General features: G+C 45.2%; 1 protein-coding gene across 8 annotated transcripts in view; it reads left to right on the forward strand.

The window, feature by feature from the left end:
- MYO9A (myosin IXA) overlaps positions 1–21090 on the forward strand; it is a 163305-nt gene that overhangs the window by 74069 nt on the left and 68146 nt on the right. For all 8 annotated transcript variants that reach the window (XM_042824155.1, XM_042824163.1, XM_042824159.1 and 5 more), the window contains 2 exons: positions 1250–1339; positions 17834–17950. In XM_042824155.1, the coding sequence (XP_042680089.1) occupies positions 1250–1339; positions 17834–17950 (207 nt within the window). The remainder of the gene's footprint in view (positions 1–1249; positions 1340–17833; positions 17951–21090) is intronic.

The following is a 21090-nucleotide window of genomic DNA, read 5'->3' on the forward strand; positions in this document are numbered from 1 at the left end:
GTGTATTGGGGAAACTCCCGTGGCAGCAATTCTGGTGGAAAGAAATGAAAGTTTTGTTCAGAGTTGTGTCGTTATTGCAACGTTTTTTGAGATTTGGCTCAACTGGCTTATTTGCATTGCTCTCAGTTATAAATACTGGGTTAAACAAAGAAGTCAAAGTACGTAAACTTCTGAACCTCCCATCATCCATCTAAAATCATAAACAGATGTACTAGAGACTAAGAGAGTAAAATATGGCCTAGAATGATTTCAGAAGCATGGATTTGGTGCTCCTAGCCTGCAGCAGGGATGCTATGAACAACTATGGGTGCTGTAGCTGTTGGGTTACTGCGAGCAGCTTGTGCACCCTGTGCTGTGTCTGTAAGTCAAAGCCCTCAATCCTGCCTCAAAGATCTTCACCAAGGCAAAGAACTCCTTGTTTGACATTGAAATGTCACAAAGAGGAGTAAATGTCTCCAAGTGTTTAGGTCTTACTCATGTAAGAGCATAACATCTTCTATTTTGGTAGAGAGGGAACGCTTTGGGATTTCTCCAAAGAAGATGAAAATAACAGGGACTGGAATCTTGCTGGACGGAGGCTTTCTCCTGATGGTTGGAGGCAGGGACTCTTTAATTTGCTAGCCCTGCTCACCTATTTGCCCTCTTTGTGTTTGTGCAACAGCTGATCCCCGCAAAGGGCTGATGAGCAAATGGTTGTCACCTGGTTGGGAACTGATTTCTTCAGGGAGTTCAGTATCAGGTGTGAATATCAGAGCAAATATCTGGTGCTTTCCTTGTCAGGTTTCAATTCTCCTCCTAAGCTCCCCCCTTCTCTCAAATCGGAATGGAAAAAAAGCACACACAAAAGCAACAAACCCAACCCCACCCAGATATCTCTCTTAAACCACTGACTCCATTTTGCTTGTTTGTAGACTAATTTGTATGATAACACCAGAAAGTTGAGAGGTTGTTTTGTTTTTTTTTGCTAACAGAGGTGAAAAAAGTGTGAGAGGGAGGAGCTAGAGTGGGAACAAAGGTGAGCAATGGGAACTTGCTGGAACTGAGATGGCTGAATGCAGAAAATCAGGTTCTCTTGAATGCTCTGTTGTTTTCTGATGCTGGATGTAGGGGCTGAATTGTCTTCTCCGAATATCTAGCTCATTGTTATGCACTGAGCATTAACTTTGTGAGGGCTGGCAAAGCAAAGTGGATTTTAAAAAAAATTAGTCTTGGAATAATTGTTAATATCAATGCTTTTTTTTTGTTTTAGGTGAAAGAGGAAATGCTGTTTGAGGCCTTGGTTACCAGAAAGACAGTGACAGTAGGAGAAAAGCTGATCTTACCCTACAAACTGGCAGAGGTCTGTATGCTGTGTTTAGTTCTAAGAGAAACTCTTGGCTTGGCTTTCGGTGCTCCGAAATGAGACTGAAATGCACACTTAACCCTGGTGGAGTTGCTTTTAGCTTTTATTTATTTGTGTGAAACTAAACAAACGTAGGAGAAACTGATGTGCGTGAAGCTGGAAAACGGTTGGCTTTACCTTCTGCTCTTGAAAAGCAGGTTTGCATGTTACTCTGTGATGGTGTTTGAATATTTTAATGGCTTAACAGTTGTTAAATGTTGTGCAGAGCGCAACCATGCCTCACTGAACGCACGTGATGCACGTTAAGTAGCAGTCTCCATACATGCCTACGCTGTAGCACTGATTCATCCCACAACAGAGCGGTGATCTAAGAGCTCCAGGAAGTTTTTGGCGTGGTTCTGAAGTGCCCCTGTTAGTCATGGTTCCTGTATGGGAGGAGCTGGAGGTCTTCTGTAGAAAACTCCTGTTTCAGTTCCTGGGGCCTTACAGGATGCTTCGGAGACTGCATGGCTCTGTCAGCATCTCAGCTTGTCCCGAGTGTTTTCCGTGTTGCTGCTGGCCTTGGGGATGGCACTGCATGAATTGCAAATTCTTTATTATGGTCTGTCTGAGGTTACAATGTCAGCAAACATGTGTTTTCCCCTGAACATGTGGTTTCCAGGAATTCTGAATTACATTCTGTGGTTGTTAAATAGAAATACCTCTGTTTTCTTCTCAAATGTTCCCAAGTATGTAAATGCTGCTCTGCTGCAAAACATATTTTGAATGTTTCTGAGTCTCCTGTTGTATTCCTCCATTTAAGAGCACAGAGCATGCTTGATGAGAATACACAGCATCTTGAGCAACGTCCCCCAGAGCAGTCAGCTGTGTTACAAATAGGTAAACAAAGTGCTGTCATTAGAATGGACTGTAGATATTTTTGTTTCTTTTTTTTCTTCCCAGCATAAAATACACATTTTCCATTTTTGAGTTTGTGTGCTCAAGTTCAGTAACTGAAATAAAACTTTCATCTTCAAAGTCTTTGAACGAGACTTGAATCTCTCCCAGCAAAGGGCAGTGTGCTTCAGTCACACCCTTGTGATGAGTGTGCAGTGGAGGTGATGTCTGCACTTTTTTCTGATGTTTTATGCACAGACTGAGGAAATTGCTAGAATAGTTTAAAGCATTTCTATTCCTTCCCTTTTGCTGGAGCTTTTTTCCCACCAGCAGTGCTGATGGAGCAAACTCTTTCAACCACTTCACTGCCAAACTTGGCAAGTTGGATTAAACAGTTCCTTCTAATATGTTAAACTGTCTAAAGTCTGATCGACGTGCTCTGTTACTACCAGAGATAGCTGAGTGTGAACTGCTGAAAAGCTTTCTAGAATGTTCTTGGTGATATTGCTGCCTGTAGATCTCAGATGTGTTCGTTGGTAAAGGTTTGTCACCAATATCTGGTAAAAGAAATGAGGAATCAGGGTGTGGTGAGGGGAAGCCAGAGGAGCATCAGACTGCAGTGGCTCACTGTGTGATCATGCACTCTGATGTAATCTCCATGACCTAATCATTCTGTAAGGAGCTGCGAATTGAGTCAGGAAAAGGGGGCATTTTCTGTCTGCTGTTCTTACAGTGTTAGAATCGTGGAATCACAGAATGGCCTGGGTTGAAAAGGGCCACAGTGCTCATCCAGTTTCAACCCCCTGCTATGTGCAGGGTCGCCAGCCACCAGCCCAGGCTGCCCAGAGCCACATCCACCCTGGCCTTGAATGTGACTGCTGGATTTTATTTGACAGGGATTCATGGAGGGAATCAGGGGGTTGGTTATTTTTAGGTGTTTTACAAATTGGATCCAAGGAATTGGAGGTTTTAAGGGTTTGCAGACACAGCTGCCCCACCACAACTCATAGCTGCCCTTCCCGATAAGGGAATGATGTGTATAGCAGCTACTTGATTTTCCAGATGCTAAAATGCTCGATGCCTTTTTCAGGTTGTTGATAGACCGAAAGTTTCAGTGGAATTTGTCTGGAAAAGGCCATGCTGCAGTGGCTCTCTAAAGAGGATTATAAAAACTTTAGTTTGGCATAGATTTGCTCTTTTACACCATCAAGAAGAGCAGCTTGCATCTACCAAGTGCCTTTGCAAGGCTTTGAGCAATTTTATGCACGCAGCCTGCACCCAGATGTCTGGGCAGCGCGTCAGTTCCTAAAAGAAGTGCAAAAATTGAGCAAAAACTAGGCTGAAAAAGGGGCTCTCAGGCCTACAAGCTCATTTCTTAAACGTTTTGTCTAAACCGTGAGTGGGAATAGTGAAGTATGGGGGTCTGCAGGTAGCATTGTGGATTGTCAGTGGTGAGATTGCTTGGCAGAGCAAGAGAGCCTGCACTGTGGACAAGGCACCTGAGAGACTTCGTGTTCTTGATGGGCTTCTGGTTATTGGAGAGGAGTTGCAAGTAGGAGCTGTAATCTGATATAAGCACTTTTCAGACACAGCCTTGAGATCTTAAGTTTTGAATGGGTTCCTTTCTCAAAATGAGCTTTGATGAGGTTCCCACTTGCATCCCTTCCAGGTGCAGGAATTGCTTCTCTTGGAGCTCTGCACAGGGGCTGTTTGCTGTCCTCTCTCATCAAACAACATTGGAATATACATGGGTGGGAACTCAGCATGGGAGATAGCTCAGGTGAAATGGCAAATGCTCTCTGTGTGATCACAGCCTGGCTGCTGCAAGGTCCATAATCTTGTGGTCCTGCCACAGCAATTTCTGCCCTTCCTTTCTTTAGAAGTTTGGAAGCATCAGAGCATTGGACTTCGTTGCACCAAGTGAAGGCTTTTCTCTTCAGTTTTCCTGAGCTGTAGCCCCACAAGCACACAAAGAGGATGCCTGTGTTGGATTTGCAGCAATACTGCATTCCTCTCCATCTGCATGCTTGTTGGCTGCGCTGTTATTGTACACTGATTAGAAACATTGTTGTGTGGTTTGGGGCTTTTTTGGGAACTGTGGTTTGAGCACATGGCAGTTCCTTGTTTGAAACGTTCTCCTTCATAATTGTTCTAAATTTAAGTCGGGCTCTTCTCGTGTATCTGTTCATCTCTGCAATGGTTGAAGTAAGAGGAGATACTTTATTCTGGCATCTCTCGGTGCTTGGGTGAAACGTATTGCAAAATGTCCTTGAGCAGCAGTCGTGATGACAACTCATCCCAGCAGCCTGAAGCTCGTGGTGTTGAGGATGACAGCTGCAACTGCTTGTGTTTATTCACATTGTCCTTCTGTATTACAACACTTCTTGCTGGCTTCGTTCCGCTTTCCAGTTTGGGCAGAAATGCTGGCTTTGTCAAACTCTGTGCTTCTTTCGGTACGGTGGGTGGCTTTGGGTGGTCTCAATCAGGTTAACATACAGCTGTTGAGCTCCAGTAGGAAGGTAAGACTCAGCCAAACAGCAGGAGCACTGCCTCCTGCGTCCCAGCAGCTGCTGATGCTGTCACCTTCCGCTGATCAAGTTCTTCCCAACGCACAGAGGTTGCATTTTATGTGTTTTACTTATTTCACCCACGCAGACAGAAGATGCGAGGTAGCAGCGTGGGCTCTTGCAGGGCTGCAGCTGGGAGCAGACACTCATGAGCAGAGTTCCCAGCTCGAGGTGCAGCTTGTTGCTTCATTTGTAATCAGTGCCTGTCCTCAGGGTATTACAATGAAAAATTGACACTGCTTTGTAGTTGCAATTCTTTTTTTGATGGCAGTCGTGGGCTCGATTGCACGCCCTGTGTGAGAGTTGCCTGTACACACTGAGTCTGCTTTTCAGATGGCTGCTGAAATTCAAATGAGCGAGGACACCGCAGCCATAAATAATGCTTATATTTACCTCTGGCAGCTGCCTCTTATCTTCAGACCCACACTGGCTTGTCTGCCGTGGAGTTGCCTCCTGGAACCACTCATTTTTCCCTTTATAGCAGCTGGATGGTATTTTAATGCAGTGTTTGAAACGGCTGCGTAATTTGGTGTAGCGCTAAGGTTCAGAAGCTTTGTGCTGCAGATCAACTCGGGCTGCGCAGACATGAAAGGCTGCAGTTCTGTTCAGAGGTCAAGATTCATTGCCCAGAGCAGCCGTGAGTGTCTTTGTCAGGAGCACGGCTGTGTATTAAGGTAACCAGCAGCAGTTAATGGATTTCCAGAGAAATCACGATGTGTCTGCGTGGTGTGAGTGCTGTCTGATAACAGGGAGCCGGCCAGTTCCACTTCAGTGAGCAAACAGCGTGCAGCAATGAGGATCCTTTGGAAGGAGAAGATTTGGCCTCGGGAGCAGGAGAGAAGTCGGTGATTTCTCAGCTGATTGGAGTATTTTGCTTCGTGTCTGCCTTGCACGTGGGCATTCCTGCAGCCAGTGTTGTCCTGCCTAGCATGGTGAACTGTGACAGGCACATAAACGAGATAAAGAAAAATGGGGTTTTAATGGTAGAAGCATCTTCTGAGTGTTCCTGCACTCCTCAGCTCCACCTTTTGTTGTTACATGCATTTCTGCAGTCTTCCCTGAGAGGTCAGAAAGCATTCGTAGGTACCCAAGCAAAACCAACCACCAGACCTATTGAGGGCTGAGCAGCTAGGCTAGTGTGTGGTAGGAAACATGTGGCAGGAGCAGAGCACTTTAATCAAAGCTTTGTGGACAACTTGAGGGCTGTTAACTACAAACAAAATCTTTGTTTTTCCTTAGATATGTAATCTGAGCATCATCTTAAGCTTAATCTGGACAAGGAACTGCCTTTCTGGGCCACATCTGTCTTCCTGCTTCTGTCTAAATAATGCAGAGAATTCAGATTTTTTCCATTGCTGCTTACTGCAGGGCCCTCCCTGAGCATTACTGTACACCCTAAGATAACCATTTACCTCTCTGAAGTCCATCTCAACTGATGCTTCTCTCTGCAATTGACCTTTGCATTGCTCAGCTTGTTCCCCTGCACATGGCAGCAGAGCTGAGCCCTGGGTCCAGCACGTCACCCATCCCCACCTGGTTTCCGTCCCATTTGTTCTGCTTATCCAGCTGCTGTCTGTCACCTGCTTTGTTTTTCACCAGGGCCTCTGTGTTTTTCCCTGTTCTTCATCAGATGCAGAAGGAAACTCATTATCCAAGTAAATACATCTGTTAGCAAATCCTCTTTCACATCCTTCCAGAAAGCAGATTTTTTTTTTTTCCATGATGCATTCCATTCATTTGGTTCCATTGGCATTACTTAAGCCAATGACTTTGCAGAAATGCTCGTTTTAGCAGACCTCTCTAATTTTCAGCTGTTTGCAACCCAGAGGTTTTATCCCTCAGGATGAGTTAATGAATGAATTCACACTTTTTGAAGAAGTCTGATGTGTAGACAGCCAAGAGAAGGGAAATGAAAGATGTGAGAGAATTTCTTGGGCAGCAAGTAACCTGATTGTGCCACTCCTTCAAGTCTGGAAAGCTGTTATGAGCTGCTTGTTTGATGGGTGTCACAGTGAATGCTGTGTAGGGAACTCAGTGTGTATCCATAGGGGAAAATCGCTATCTTAAAAGCCAGAGGAGGGCTGGAGTGCTGTGGCCAGGGCAGCCCTGCAGGCACAAGGAGGGCATGCTGCTTCCTCTCCTCTCCCTGTTATCACTCCTTTATATGTTTATAGCAAAACCTGGGGTGCAAATATTTTTCAGTCCTACTGCAGAAGTGTCCCTACTTCTGCTAATGCTCTGTAACAAGGAGTTACTTTGAGCTTTTTATTTCAAAGCCCCTATAGGACATAAAGTGCTGTCATCTCTTTGCTTCAGTGGCTGCGTGCCTGCGATTTAGCCAGTGGCTCTTACATGCAGGCAGTTACTTGGCCATGAGAGCATGCTGCAAGCATCCTATGATGGCATGCTGGATGCCTGCATTGCAGTTATTAGTCTGTGCTGTGCATTTTATTCTGTGTAAATAAATGCAGCTGTAGGTCCACGTGAAATCAGCTGATGGTGGCTTAGGAAAATTGCTTAAGGTTTGCTAACAGAAATGGTCTCTTGAAAGCCTGCTACCCAGAGAAAGAAGCGGGGTGCTGAGCACTGAAGCTGCGTTCTCTGGTACCAAAGGGGCCGTGGGGTGTGTGTGCCTTTTCTTAGCCTGGTTGCTTCAGTAAAAGTCCAGCAAAATGTTTATTTCGGACTGTTTGTGAGCTGAGCCAGGGGAGAACAGTTCATTTTCAGCGAGGTAACAGTTAATTGGCAGTGACACAAGATAGCAAAGCCTTAACGAGAGGAAAAAAATATTTCATCGCAGCAAAGAGCTGAGAGATGTTTCACTGGCTCATGTGCTTGTGGTGGTACTGTCTGATGCCTTTTTCAGATCATTATAAAGAGAAAAGGAATGGAGTTTCAGGGCCAAGTTTACAAATGGCACGACATTATCTAAGATAATAAAAGAAATAAAGTTTAAAAAAAAAACACACAGGGGAAAAGATTATAGTTGCAGCTGATGGTGAACACCTTGCAGACTGAAAATAATAGGGGAGAAGTGGGTAGGAGACAAAATAATAGTGTGCAGAAAATGGGATGTGCGCTTTCAGTCTTGAAGTATTAGGACACTCAGCAGAGTAGAAAGATGTAAAACTGCTGGAAGCACCTACCTGTGCCAGAGCCCATTAGCTTATGAGACTCATTGTCACCACAGGTCATTAACGTTAGGGGCTTAGCAGGATTCCTTTGAAGACTTCCTACACTGATGAGTGTATTCAGAATTGCAGAAAAGTATTACTTGAATAAGCCAGAAATCCCACAAAGCTTCTAAGAGACCTGCAAGCCTCTCTGCTTCAGGATACGAAGGTGACCTGATGATGCAGAGCTTCAAAAGAAATCTTCTCATGGGACTAAATTTCTTATTTTTCCTCCAGAATACCAGGAGCAGCAGTGCTTGGGGGCAGGACGTGCACTTGGGTGAGGCTCTTTTTCTGGGATTGCTGGGCTTCACCCTGAGTTGCAGCATCCTTTGCTAGGAAGACGGAGCCCATCAACGTTGGGTCTTTGGTTTTTAATCTGCCTGGGTTCTTTTACTGTGTGCCCTGAAGGTGTGTGTGGCAGAGGTTGCAGCAGTGGAGCCGGTGTCTGCAGGAATTACCCAAAGCTGTGTGCAACTTCATGGTAACGATGCACATCTGATCATCAGGGGAACCCAGAGGTCGTGCACAAAGGCTGTTACCTTCGCTCTTCACTGCCCTTGCATCTTGTGTCAGCAATGTTTGGGAAAAAGAAGAATCTCAGCTTTCAAGAATTCTGAGCAGTCATCAAAATAAGGATTTTTAGGAAGGGAAATGGTGATTTTTCTATGCCTGCCATCAGTTTCTTCACTCCAGGTTCACTTTCTGTCATCAGATCCATTCCAGGCTTTTTGAAAGGTTGTTTTAACTACATCTGGTTAATGAAAACTGCAATTTCAGAATCTTTAGTAAATTCAGTCTAAAATCATGTGAAGAGCTTTGTCAGAATGGGAACAACCCATTTGCAAGTCAGCTTTTCTCATGCAGTATGTAATTTGTTACTGTTGGTTGGAGTACGGGATTTTCCATATAATCTCAAACTGAGTAAATCTTAATTGACTTTTGACAGCTAATGACTGTCCATCAACCCTTGATGGGAGGTGCAGAAGCTCTGTGGGGTGAGACTGTGCTGCACGATCCTTGGCTCCGTGGTGGAGCAGTTTGAGGAGTGATGAGGAATCCTTTCCCATTGAGGAGGCTTGCCAAAAAAAAGCTTGCAGTGAGACAACATAGACTGGCAAAACAAGTTTTTCTACAAGTATTTTTGCTTGGGAAGGGCAGGATTTGGCTGTTAAGAGCTCAAGTGCTATTTTTGGCCAGGTGCTGTGCTTTGCAGTGGGAATGCAGGTACTTTGTGCCCATGAACTTGGGAGCAAATTTCCCTAAATGTAGCCTGCGGATTCGAGCTGGGGTCAGGTCACACACCCTGCTCTTGTGTCACTGAGCAGCCTCCTGATTTATTTATGTACAGTGCCATTGTGAAAACATGGACAAAGGGCCTGGTAGTCTGAATGGGATCTCAGCTGTTTGTTTCAATAGGCTCAGGGTGAACGCAGGTGGAGGGAAACTCTTGTTTTCTTTTCCCTTCAAATTTGGCTGCCTGCAGCTTTCCATGAGAGCCCCTTCAGCAGGACATCTCTTCTTGCATCCTTTCCTCCATGGGAAGAAGTAGAACACCACACTTGTTTTCTGGAAGTTTTATTTCAGAAAGAGGGAATCTTTTTGTACTTTTTTTAATAGGTTGCAGATCCCATTTTCTAACTGTACCACACAGATCTGAAGGCTGAAGGCTTTGGCTGAAATCTTTCTGGGAAGATGACTTTACAACCACGCGACTCCAGAGCGCGGAAATTGAGGAAAACACTGAAGCATCATTGCTGATTTAGCTGGGTTCTAAGTGTATGCTGGGTGCTTTTTCTGAAGAGCATGGCCACAGCACATTACAGATATTCAGTCCAGTGTGCCAGTATTGAAGGTGGGGGCTTGCAAAACAGCTCTAAAAATAAAGAGCAGCAGTTGGTGATGGGAATGATGGGTCCTCCATCTGTCCTCATCCGAGCCCTGCCTACCACCTGCTGGGATTCACTTCACACCCACAGGAGCTGTTGTTCTTGTTTCAGATTTTCCACTTCATTTTCCCTGTGCAGTGATGGGGATGAGTGAGGAGGGAAGGGCTGGAGAGCAGTTCTGCCGTGTGTGCTGTTCCTTGGAGTCGTGCTAGCACAGGAATGGCAGTGTCAGTGGGAACATACCTGAGAATAGAGGGTGGTGCAGGGTTGAACAGGTTAACACACGATGAGTGCGATGACCTTGTGCTGGTGCCGGGCTTTGGGGGGCTTTTGGAGATGTGTTATTTGCAGGCATATTCATAGAAATGAAACGCAAAGGTGAACCCTTATAGGAAAGTTTGGAGCACTTCTGAGCAAGCTTTTCCTTCTTTGTACTTCATACTCCCTCTCTTCTTCCTCTCGTCTGTCTAAAGACCTTTCTCGTGCTTAATCAATGCAAACAAAAATCATAAAAAATCTCTTCCAAAGTCAAGGCAGCATGATGCATTAACGATTTGAGGTCTCCTAGGAGAAGCAAGCTGGAGGATGACAGGATTTTAATATGATGCGAAGATGAAATATGGGGATGGAAAATTACATCATAGTTGCTCAGCCCCTGTATGATATAATACTCCTTGATGCCAAGATAGGGATTAAGCTAGAGTCTGATATCCTGCAAGAGTACTTTCCTCTGGGTGCTAAGCCTCTGTTTATAAAAAATAAAATAAAAGCTAAGCCTGCCTGTCTCAGCCCATGTCCTGTGGCCCAGGGGGAGCACAAAAGCTGCTTAATCTATCTCTCACTGTGGGATGCAGCAGTGAATGTAAACCAGGCACGAAACGCTTCAGGTAATACATAGAAAGCAAGCGAAGCAGCGGGGATCCGTAATTCTGTGTGCACACATGTATGGCCCAGGACCTGCTCAGTAGGCTCAGCCCCATGTCAGAGAAGAGTTAGTCACCAAAACCTGCATTCAGACAAAAAGAGAAACTCAGACCTTGTCTAATTCCAGCAGCTCAGTGCTTTTGCATCTGTTTTACAAATCCAGAAGAGCGATGGCGTGCTGTCCGTGTTTCACTGAACTGCAGAGGGCATCTGATGTGCAGCCAGGTTTGTGTGCAGTGCTGCTGCCCTCCACCACCAGCCTTACAGCTACACTGCTCGCCCTGCCTTGTCTGCTGCTGCAGTTCAGAATGGGAGCAGCAGACCCAGTAAGCAGTGCCTCAGCAGCTCTCTGCCTGTATGAGTACCAAAATAAGCCCAATCCATCCTGCAAGTGTTTAATTTCCAGTACTCACAGAGCAGTGGCAGCATCAGAGATGAAAAGGTAATTCTGGTGTTATTATTGTTCTCCTGCAGCACTGACATGCTTTGTGCATACACACAGTGGTCTTATTAGTTAGAGCTGTGGCCTTTGAGCCTCGTTTAAGTGAAACTAAGCTTAGTGCCTGCCTTATGTGCTCTTGTAATTCACAGCAGCTGCAGATACTGTAATCACTAAGGTGCCTACGTGGGCTGGATGGTCAGAGCTATAGGGAAGGAATGTGTGGCTTCTGCTCCTGTTGGGCTCCTTTAGGAGATGTAAAGCAGGTGTACTGTGAAAGCTTGAATCGCTCTTGTTTCTGTTGCTTCTGATCTCAGTCGTGTCCATATTCATTGGTTAAACATTGCTAATATTAAAATACATACGTAAGTTCTTTAAGAGCAGGAACTGATCTGTTCCATTGTTTGCTCAAACACGCAGCGTAACTCTGAATAGGTACTTCCACTCAAAGATAGATCAATATACTTTTGTCTTGTCCTGTTCTTTTCCCACTTCTTGAAAGTGATTGACTTCTGCTATCTGTGAGATAATGGAAAGACCTCTCATCTCACAACCTGCCCTTAGGGATGCCCCATCCCTGGAGGTGTTCAAGGCCAGGTTGGATGGGGCCCTGGGCAGCCTGGTCTGGTATTGGATATGGAGATTGGCAGCTCTGCAAGCAGCAGGGGAGTTGGAGCTGATGATCCTTGAGGTCCTTTCCAACTCAAGCCATTCTGTGATCATATATAGTGCTTAAATCCACAGCAGCTATTGGAGGAAGCATCAGCAGAAAGCATTAGTTAAGACCAAGAGTGAAAGTCAGTAGGTATTAAAATGTGTTTTATTTTCCTCTCAGGCATTTTGGAATAAAGCATTGACGTGAGAATAAGTACGAGTGTAATTATGAAGCTGAATTTCACCTTGGAGATTAAATGGGGGAAAATGGGAATGGCTGATAAGGATTTTGAAACAAACACTGGATTGTAACATCAAATCACATTGTGTGTGTGATCAGCAGATCACAGGGGTTTTTTGTGTGCTATCCCAGGTTCCTGGGGCTTACTGCTAGCTCCCTATGAGCAGAACTAGGATTGATTCTTCGGGTAATGCACAGCAAATGTATTCCATGTATCAAAAGAAAAACAGACAAAACCCCATAGAACCACTATAAATATGTATGCAGATTGGATTTTTAAGGGATTTCCTGGAGGGGAAGAATCCTGGAGTTGCTTTTATTTTTTTTCCTGAATATTTCATTGGAAGCACCTTTCATCCTTGTATAGAAATTATAGGAAGTCTATCAAAGGCCCTAAGGAAGAACGGGATATTTCCTCTCTTCCTGCATTCATATCTTATTTCCTGAAGAGAACAGTCATCTCCATTTCTGTTGTACACAAGCAGAAGACGTCAAGCGTTCTACAGGGAGTGGATTTACTGAGCGCATTATCTCATGTCTTGATCACCTTCTGCATAAACTCCTGCAGATGTCACGTCCGTTGCAAAGAGATGCTTCTTGTCCTCTTGGAGCTGCTCTGGTTGGTTTTGTATTTGATAACGTTGGTCTGAAAGGGGAGCGAGTGCTGCTTGTTTTCTTCCTAGAGGGCAGGAAACACACACACACGTGTGCTTGTAACTCCATGAGCTCCGCAAGATTTATCACTTTACTGGGAGGGCAGAGTTCATCAGTAGTGTTGAGAGCGTCCGTATTCCAACCAGTTGGATTTTGGAGATTCTTATTGGGAAGATCACAGCAAGCTTTACTGGTACAGACTTTTTGGGATAGGTGGTAATTTTGCATTTGTAGAACCTGTGGGCTGACTGTGGTCAGTGCGAGTAAGTAACACGCACAAGGAAATGCAAAAAACCAGGAGGAACCCTGACACACCACGCTCAGTTCTGAAGCATCTCCTCTTACAGACCCAGTGAGTTTTCCAGATTTTTGCTGAGAAACGGCTTTTAAACATCCTGTTTTCAAGTACTGGTGGCTTTTAGCAATTCTGCAGTGGGCGCATTGACCTTGCACCCGTCTGCGTTGTCCCCGATGAAAAATTGGGAGAGGATGTAATAACATGAAGTTGACCCAGAATTGCTGATTTATGAACGTCGTGTTGACCAACAACATGTTTGTGGATGTTACATAGGTTTGCTTAATGCTGGAGAAGTGGGACAAGGGTTGCCCACTGTTAAACTCTATGGGGTTTTATTCCTCACCAGATCTATCATTGAATTTGGTGCTTACACTTGCTTTCCAGTTCTGCTTTTTGATTTCACTTCTGAAAATCTGAGCCTGCACTCAGTAACTGGGGTCAAAAAACACAGCATTTGTACATTAGTGACCCAAAAGCTGCACTGATAGTTTGCTGCTGACCGTGATTTTTTTCTGCACAAAATGCTCTCTGGGTTTCTCTGCAGGAGCACGCAATGCTTCCTGTGCTTGCTAGGAAGCAGTGATGGAGTAAATCAGACTACATCCCTGTAAAGCAAACTCAGAGGCTGTTGAGATCTAATATATATATAATTTCATATAATCTGGCCTTAAGATCTGTCTGCACCCAAGTTTCCATCACCCAGTGATCTTAAGCAACAGCAGAAGCGATGAGCTTTGCTTTGTTTCTGTTGCCGTCTCCTAATTTTTGGAGTCTCCATGTCGAGTGATGCACAGCCCAGAAGTGGTTATTTATTTTGTGCAGGCTTTTTTAAGCAAAAACGTTGGTGGAAGTGTTTATACTGATTACAAGAGGCCTTTATGCTGTGTTTTTGTTTGGGTCAAAGTGTTTCAAGTTGGACGTTGAAGGCCAGTTGCTGTTAGGGATACGGGCTGTGGTTTGTTTGGTTTGGACAGGTCGGTGAGGAGAGGATTTTGAGTTTGTCTCTCTCTGGATCTCAGTGGAGTTGGTGGGGTCTGCGATCCAGAAAATGCTCAGCTTGGCACAGGGAGCATCTGATGAAAAACATATTGCTAGAATTGCAATCATGCTTGCTCACACATTAGCAAACCTTGGTGCCGTGACCAAGGGTTCTGTCAGCACGAAGGCATCTCTGCCTTGTGTCCCAAAGCCATCAGTGCCTGCAGGGCAACTGAAGACCCCAAGCAAGGCATGGCTTAGAGATCTGAGAACTTTTCCTCTTCTCATTGCGCTCTGTCAACAGCATGACAGTGAGTGATGGTTGGTAAGGTTGCCTTGGGTTCACTGGGCACAAACATGCCCAGCTCTATAAATAAATAACGAGTGGACTGAGCTCAGCTCCGGCGTGATGGGCCGCTTTGCTGGCAGTCTGTGCTGGGTTCCAGGTGTACTTTGGAGTATCAGATTTCCCTTTAGATTGCACGTGGAGATGTATCCGAAGTGCCGGTGCTGCCCCCACAGCCTGTGCCTTCCTTAAGTACTGCACTGGGCTCAAAGAGATGAGCTGCAGAATTGAGCTCCAGAACCAAGGCCAGCTGGTAATTTTTTTTTAAACAAAAGTTGTGGTGGGATGAGCAAAGAGCTGCTGTTTTAATCAAGGTTTTAGGAGGCCAAAAGGATGCTTTACACTAGATTTAAACTGCCTGTGAGCTGCTGCAGTGTCTGACCATGCAGCAAGGTGAAAGAACCCATTCTGGCATTTATTAACAGCCTGAATTCTTCCTGTACAGCTCTGCCCGTCCCGCCCGCAGTGCAGGCTTTGGCAGCTCCGAGCAGAAGAGGGTATGCTGAAATACCAGCTCTTATGTCCATCATCACACATACCCTTTTCTGGCTTTTGCTCTGAGTCATTGCATCTGAGCAGGGCAGTAGGAATGCGAGCGCCTGGCACCGGAGCGATGGTGCTGGAGGTGGCAGATATGGCATCTTGTACATGTCAGGAGGCTTTGTCATCTTAAGAATTAACCTGAACATCTCCCAGCGTGTTATGCAGAGGCTTTTAATTTGAGCAAATCTGGTTTTCTGAGATTATATCTTTCTCCATCTCCAAACATAGGCTGGCGCTCCCGAGACTTGAAGTCTGCTCCAAAACACTTCAAAGAGTGATTGCAGTTCTTCAGCCCGTTGCCCCTTGTTCATTTTGGCAGAAGATGCTTCCAAAAGTGCATCTGTTTTTAAGTCAGCCTGAATCTAATGGCCATCATGAAAAGTCATGGGCCAGTTGCTTTGGCAGTGCAATGTTAGGGGCAAACCCAAATATTGTAGCACATGTTGGCCAGCCCTAGCAAGTGTCATCCCTGACATCTAAGCATCGGTGCCTCTAATCAGATATTCTTCTTGTTAGTCCTAAATGCAGGAAACTTATTGATTAAAACCTTGCCTTGAGTTTATTTCCTGCATCACTGCGTTCAAATGTGTTTGATCTGTTTTGGTTTTGAATCAGTAAGCGATATTTCCGTGTGTGCACAAGATGTTGTGCTTGCTTTGATCCCACAGAGATTTTTTTTGGCATCGCATGAGCTATTTTTGTTTGGCTTTGTGTGAGAATTTTATGAGTGCCACAGCGTCGGGGATCTGCCAGAACAGTCACATAAGGAGACGTGCAGGAGATGAGAAGCTGGAGATGACAGCAGCTGCTTGAAAATACTGAGCTGGAGCTTCGAGGTGGACCATTGCCTGGAGGAACCTTGTGAGAGCACTTACCTTGCTGAATGCAAAGACCAAAGAAAGTGGCAGAGCGGCCTGCAGAGCTTCCGTGTGTCACTGCACAGCTGAGAGTTTGCTGCAAGCCTTTGCTTTTTAGGGAGTTTAACAATCTAAGTAAAATCACAAGGTAGTGATTCCAGGGGAATTAGATTGTAAGTGAGAAGGAAAAAAAAGGCTGCCTGGACACAGAATGTACATCATACATGCCATGTGTTTCAAAGGGCATCTCCAGTTAGCATAGGCATGAGCTAAGAGCTGTGTTTTGCCTTCAGCAGGCCGTGTGTGTTCGTCTCTTCTAATAATAAAGTGCAAAATGCTGCAGCTGCGATGCTTCCACATCATGAGCATGCTGCCACCACTTACTTCTGAGCACCTGTGCTTGGGAGGGAAGCAAATTCCACTGCTAAGTGTATCAGGAAAATGTTAATCTGCAAGATGAGGGCCTCAAATGAAGGAGAGAAAAGCTGGAAGAGTTGTTTCCCAAGTGTGCTCACCCTGCCGTTCCAGGAAGGGGGGGATGGCGTGCCCTTGAAGTTGCAGTAGCTTCTTAAATTTGAGAAGAAGCAATATCCCCTTGCTATGCAGTTTGGTATATACTTATGATGCTGGAGGACTTTATCTGTAAGGTATCATCGTGCAGGATCTGGAGAATGAAGGAAGGAAGCATGAATACTCTATTGAAGTGGGGAAAAAAGTAAAAAGCTGGAGTTCTATACAGCAGATAATGTCTGTGTAAGTGTCTTGTAATGGTTCTCATGCAGGGTGTGAAGGTCTGCTCTCTGCTTTGCGGTGAGCCCAAAGGGTGGCACAGCTGCAAGAGAAGAAATGGACTTATAAGGAGTCAGCACATTTGCAAATGAGATCCATGTGTACATGCACATCCTTTGCCTCTCATGCTTTGTGAAATTGCTTTTGCCAGCTCTTTAGCTACAGCCCTAGTGTCTTAAAATAACTATTGGAAATGGGAGATCAGGGCAATTTGTTATGCAGGGTTTTCTGGGTCTGGAGCAGAACAGGGAGAGCAGCTCTCCTGGGGCTTGCTGTCGTAGAAGGGGGCAAAAACTTCAAAGTATTGTAAGATCTGTAAGCATATGGAGGGAACAGTACCGTTCTTCATTGGCTTCATATAGAAATGGTTCTTGGTTTTAACTGCATGCATGCAGTCGCGTTCAGAGATGTTGTCCCAAAATATTCAGGGGGAAGGAGGGAGCTTTTGGTGAGAGATAAATGATGATCCGTGACTTCGCTCTTGCTGCAGGTTGGGGCCATGGGACCACGCAGCTCATGTTTGTTGGTGGGAACGTTGGTGAGGAGGTTCTGACTGTGGTGTATACAAAGTCACTGGTGTGTGTTCAAGGCTTTGTTGAAATAGTTCTGTATGAACACACAGTCTGCTGCCTTGTTTTTTCTTATAAAACCAACCCAAGAGTAACTTGATGGTTGCTGCTGATACTGTAAGCTTTTTGGGTTATCAGTGTGTGCAGAAGCAACTCAAGGCAAGAAACCAAAGAGCCATGTGCAGAGATAGCCCTGAAGTATAAATCATTCCTTTCTGATCCGGTGTGTAGCTCCCTGTGCAAAGCTGATGCGTAAAAATCTCAGATGTACTGCTTGCCTCAGCACATGCTTGCCCATCAACTTGCTGGTTGCCACACAGTATCCACCCTCCTCTTGCCTTCCCCCTGGAAGGAGAAGTAAACTCCACAGCGATCTCGGTGAAGTTAAATCCATGTAAATTTTTTCCTTTTGCTTTTGGTCATGGGATTTATTGCTTGATCTCATGTGTCATCCACTTGAGCGCATCACAGCGAGTCAAGCCAAAGTCCAGGGGCACAGCTCGTGGCCTGGCCTGGCAGAGCAGCGTGGGGACTGCTGGGAGCCCATGGTGGCTGGGGGATGTAAAGTAGAACAGCAGGCAGAGGCTTTAGCAAGGGCAAAATATGATCATTGGACGTGGCTGCTTAAGAGGTGAAGCACATTTCAGTGCAGAGCATGAATCGTTTCCAATTCCTTTTTCTTTTTTCCTTTCAGGCTGTGACTGTGCGGAACTCCATGGCTAAATCATTGTACAGTGCCCTCTTTGACTGGATAGTTTTCAGAATTAACCACGCGCTCCTGAACTCAAAGGATGTGGAGGAAAGCACCAAGGTAATGCCTTGCCAGCTATTTTGGCTGCACACTTCTGATTTAAAATGGGTAACTATGGGATAAAACATTAAATTGCTCGGCATAAAGTTAACGTCTCCTCGTGGAACATTGCTGTTAATATTTCAGACCAAGTACTTTGTTATTTTAAGTGGTGTTTGCTGAGCCAGGAAAGCGAAGCACCTCCAGTAATGTATCCTCCAAGTGGCTGGGGAAAAGGTTTGCTTCAGTCACAAATCCTGGGCCCACACCCCTCCAGGAGCAGTGCCAAATCCTTCTTCCTCCTCATGTAAGACCGTAGGGCAGCGCGTATTTGAGGGAAAAGCTGGAAATCCCACTGTATGGAAATGTTTTGATGAGGTCGTTCAGTGAAGTTACTCTGAAAAAGTGAGAAATGTGTTGTGGTAGGAGATATGGGGATAACAGGGCTCAGAGGAGCAGGGAGCAGGGTTGGAAAAGCACTGCGACGGGAAGAGTGAAGTCAGCGCGGTGCCTCGCCGGCTTCCCAAAGAACTGATGGCAGGGATTGCAGGACGTTTCCTGCGATAGCAGGGGCTGCACACGGTGATCCAGGACATCCTTTCTGAGCCCTTGTCCCAGAACCTCTGCTGTGCTCAGGGCAGGGCTGACCCCTGGCTGCTCTCCATGCATACGTGTACGTACGTGGCCACGCATGCACGTGCCTGCAGCTCGCCAGCTACGCTGGGCTTGGAAATACTGGGTGCAGGCCAGCAGCATTTTATTTTCTTATCATTTCTTTTCTGGATCGTGCAGCCAGACTGAAGCTGCCAAGAGGCTGATTGCATTGCTAAGCATTGCATTTGAATTACACTGGGGGACTGAGGGAAGTCGCAGTGGTTTGTAGCATAGCTGCTCCTATAGTTAACTGCACAGAAATGCTTGTGGTGATTAGAGGAGCGTGGTTATAGGCTATAAATAAAGGCATTTTGTAAAGCTTGTTCTAAATAGGCGGTTGGTGACACTACTGACAAGATGAGTTTGGTGACATACGGTGTGCCTCCTGCCTGCACACACTTGGTGTACTGTTTTACAGAACACGTTACCTGATTTTTGGTATGTCATCAAAGTTTTGTCTGAGCTGTCAGGGAAAAAGCCACTTGTGTTCTTGGTGAGACACAAACAACGGACTTCTTTTCACAAGGAGATGCATCTCAAACGCTGCTTAATTTTTTAATAACCCACTATAGATGCTTTATTTATTTGTTTTCAAATAGTGTGTGCTCCGTAATATTTACAGACTAAATCAGTCTAGGACACTGCTACTTGCTTGAGCTCTGTGTGGCAGCAGGGCACAACTGTAGACACCTGTGAGCTCGATCTCAACCTCAGGTAGGACTCAGGCTGAAAAACACTGCATTAGGATGTAGCACTTCTTACTCCCATATGTGTTCCTGGGGTTTGGCTGCAGTATATGAGACCTCCAGCCCATGGAAAGAGCTGTCAGTGCAGGCAAGATGTCAGTGCTCACATGGCAGCATTGCTTTGGATATGTACAGGTATGTGCCTGTATCCCAAAAATACACATTTAATCTCTGGTTTTTGGAAGAAAAATATAATCTTGCACCATTCCCTGAAAGGCTGCTGCCTCCTGAGTTGGCAGTGGGTGATGTACCCTTCATGCTGCAGCAAGTGCACCGGCTTTATCCCAACCCATGCTTGTCACCAGTGTTAATTTGACTTTTAAGATAAACTGTCAAACAATCCTGCAGCTTTTGAAGGTTTGGAAGGTTGTCAGGTGATGGGTTTTTGGCAGAGATCTGTCTTTTGTGGCACTTAGTCTTGTGCAGAGGTAAAATAACTGAGAGTGGAAGTTGAGAGCAGACCTGTGCCTAAAGTTGGTGTCGAAAGTGAAGGTGCAAATTGTGATTGTCAGCATAAATTCTGATTTCAGTCCTATAAAAACACCTGATTTGAGCTTGCATGGGCTTTGCAGGGGCTTGCTTAACATTCTGCCTGGTTCTGTAGCTCAGGGCTTTGACAATGAAGGTTGTCAGGAGGTTGGAGGAGGCAAATATTCCAAATGCACATCTGTAAATCGGGTATGCACCTGAGATCCTGCTTTACTCTGCTCTGTGTGCTGTAAAAACCATCTCTGCATCCAGAAAAGCCTTCTTGCTGTGCAAATGGCGTTGCAGAGCTACTTGGGCAGGACTTGGCCAAAACCTGGTAGATGTGGGCCTTCCTTGGGGCGAGCTGCGTTTGCGGCAGGGTTTGATTGGTTTGATTTAAGCCAGGCTGAATTCTGATGGACTGCTTTGTTGATAGGCTGGAAGAAGACACAGGTCCTAACAGTGTCTATGGCCTCAGGAGAACTTGGGGCAATGGGAACAGAGGGATTTTTCATATCCAAATACGTGTGTTTATTTGATAACAGCAGTGAGGAGAAGATCAAAAGATGAAGCTAGGTAAAGCAAACAACTCCTTGGTTGCCATTCTTCCACTGTTTTTCAAGCTAGTATTTGGAAGATGTAAATCAGACCTTTGATATCCATGCATAGTTAATGTACAGTGAATTATTTTGGGAAAGCACAGTGGGACTTGGCTTATCTCACTCACTGACAGGATTCACAGCACGTTGTTTCTGAGCTGAGTTTGGGATAGTGATTTGATAGGAGTTGTTTCATGCTTCCAGCAGTGCTGCTGTGTGTGGGTTTTGCTGTGAGTTGCTGCTGGTGTGTTCTCCATTTCTGATGGTCGTCTCTGTTGAGCTTTTAGTTTCTGTTCTGATAACGGCTCTTCTTGTGATACCCTACAACTGTCTGAAATCTGACCTTTATTAATGAGGTTGGAGATGTTTCCTCCTAGTGAGAACTCGATTACTAAACCTCGGAGAGTCCTTTATTTAATTTCCCCTCCTTATATTAGGTTAGGGATTGTTAGAAGTCCGTCTTGCTGCTTAAAATGATGATGCAGTGCAGATGATGTTTGAAGGAAAGAGATTTCTTTCAAGGGTGTTTTTAAGCTTTTCCCACGTGGTTTGTGTGAAGCATCTTCCCTTTCTGCTGAATAACCCTGTTGTAACGGAGGTGTTCTTAAGTGTTTGTCGTGGTCAGTGTGAATTCACGGCCTCTAAATAATTTAATTCATTCATTCAACTAAGATTATTCTTGGCTATCTGACCT

Source organism: Centrocercus urophasianus, unplaced genomic scaffold (genome assembly GCF_019232065.1).
Source record: "Centrocercus urophasianus isolate 14NV4802_14NV808 unplaced genomic scaffold, USGS_Curo_1.0 seq_23, whole genome shotgun sequence".
Lineage (NCBI taxonomy): Eukaryota > Metazoa > Chordata > Aves > Galliformes > Phasianidae > Centrocercus > Centrocercus urophasianus.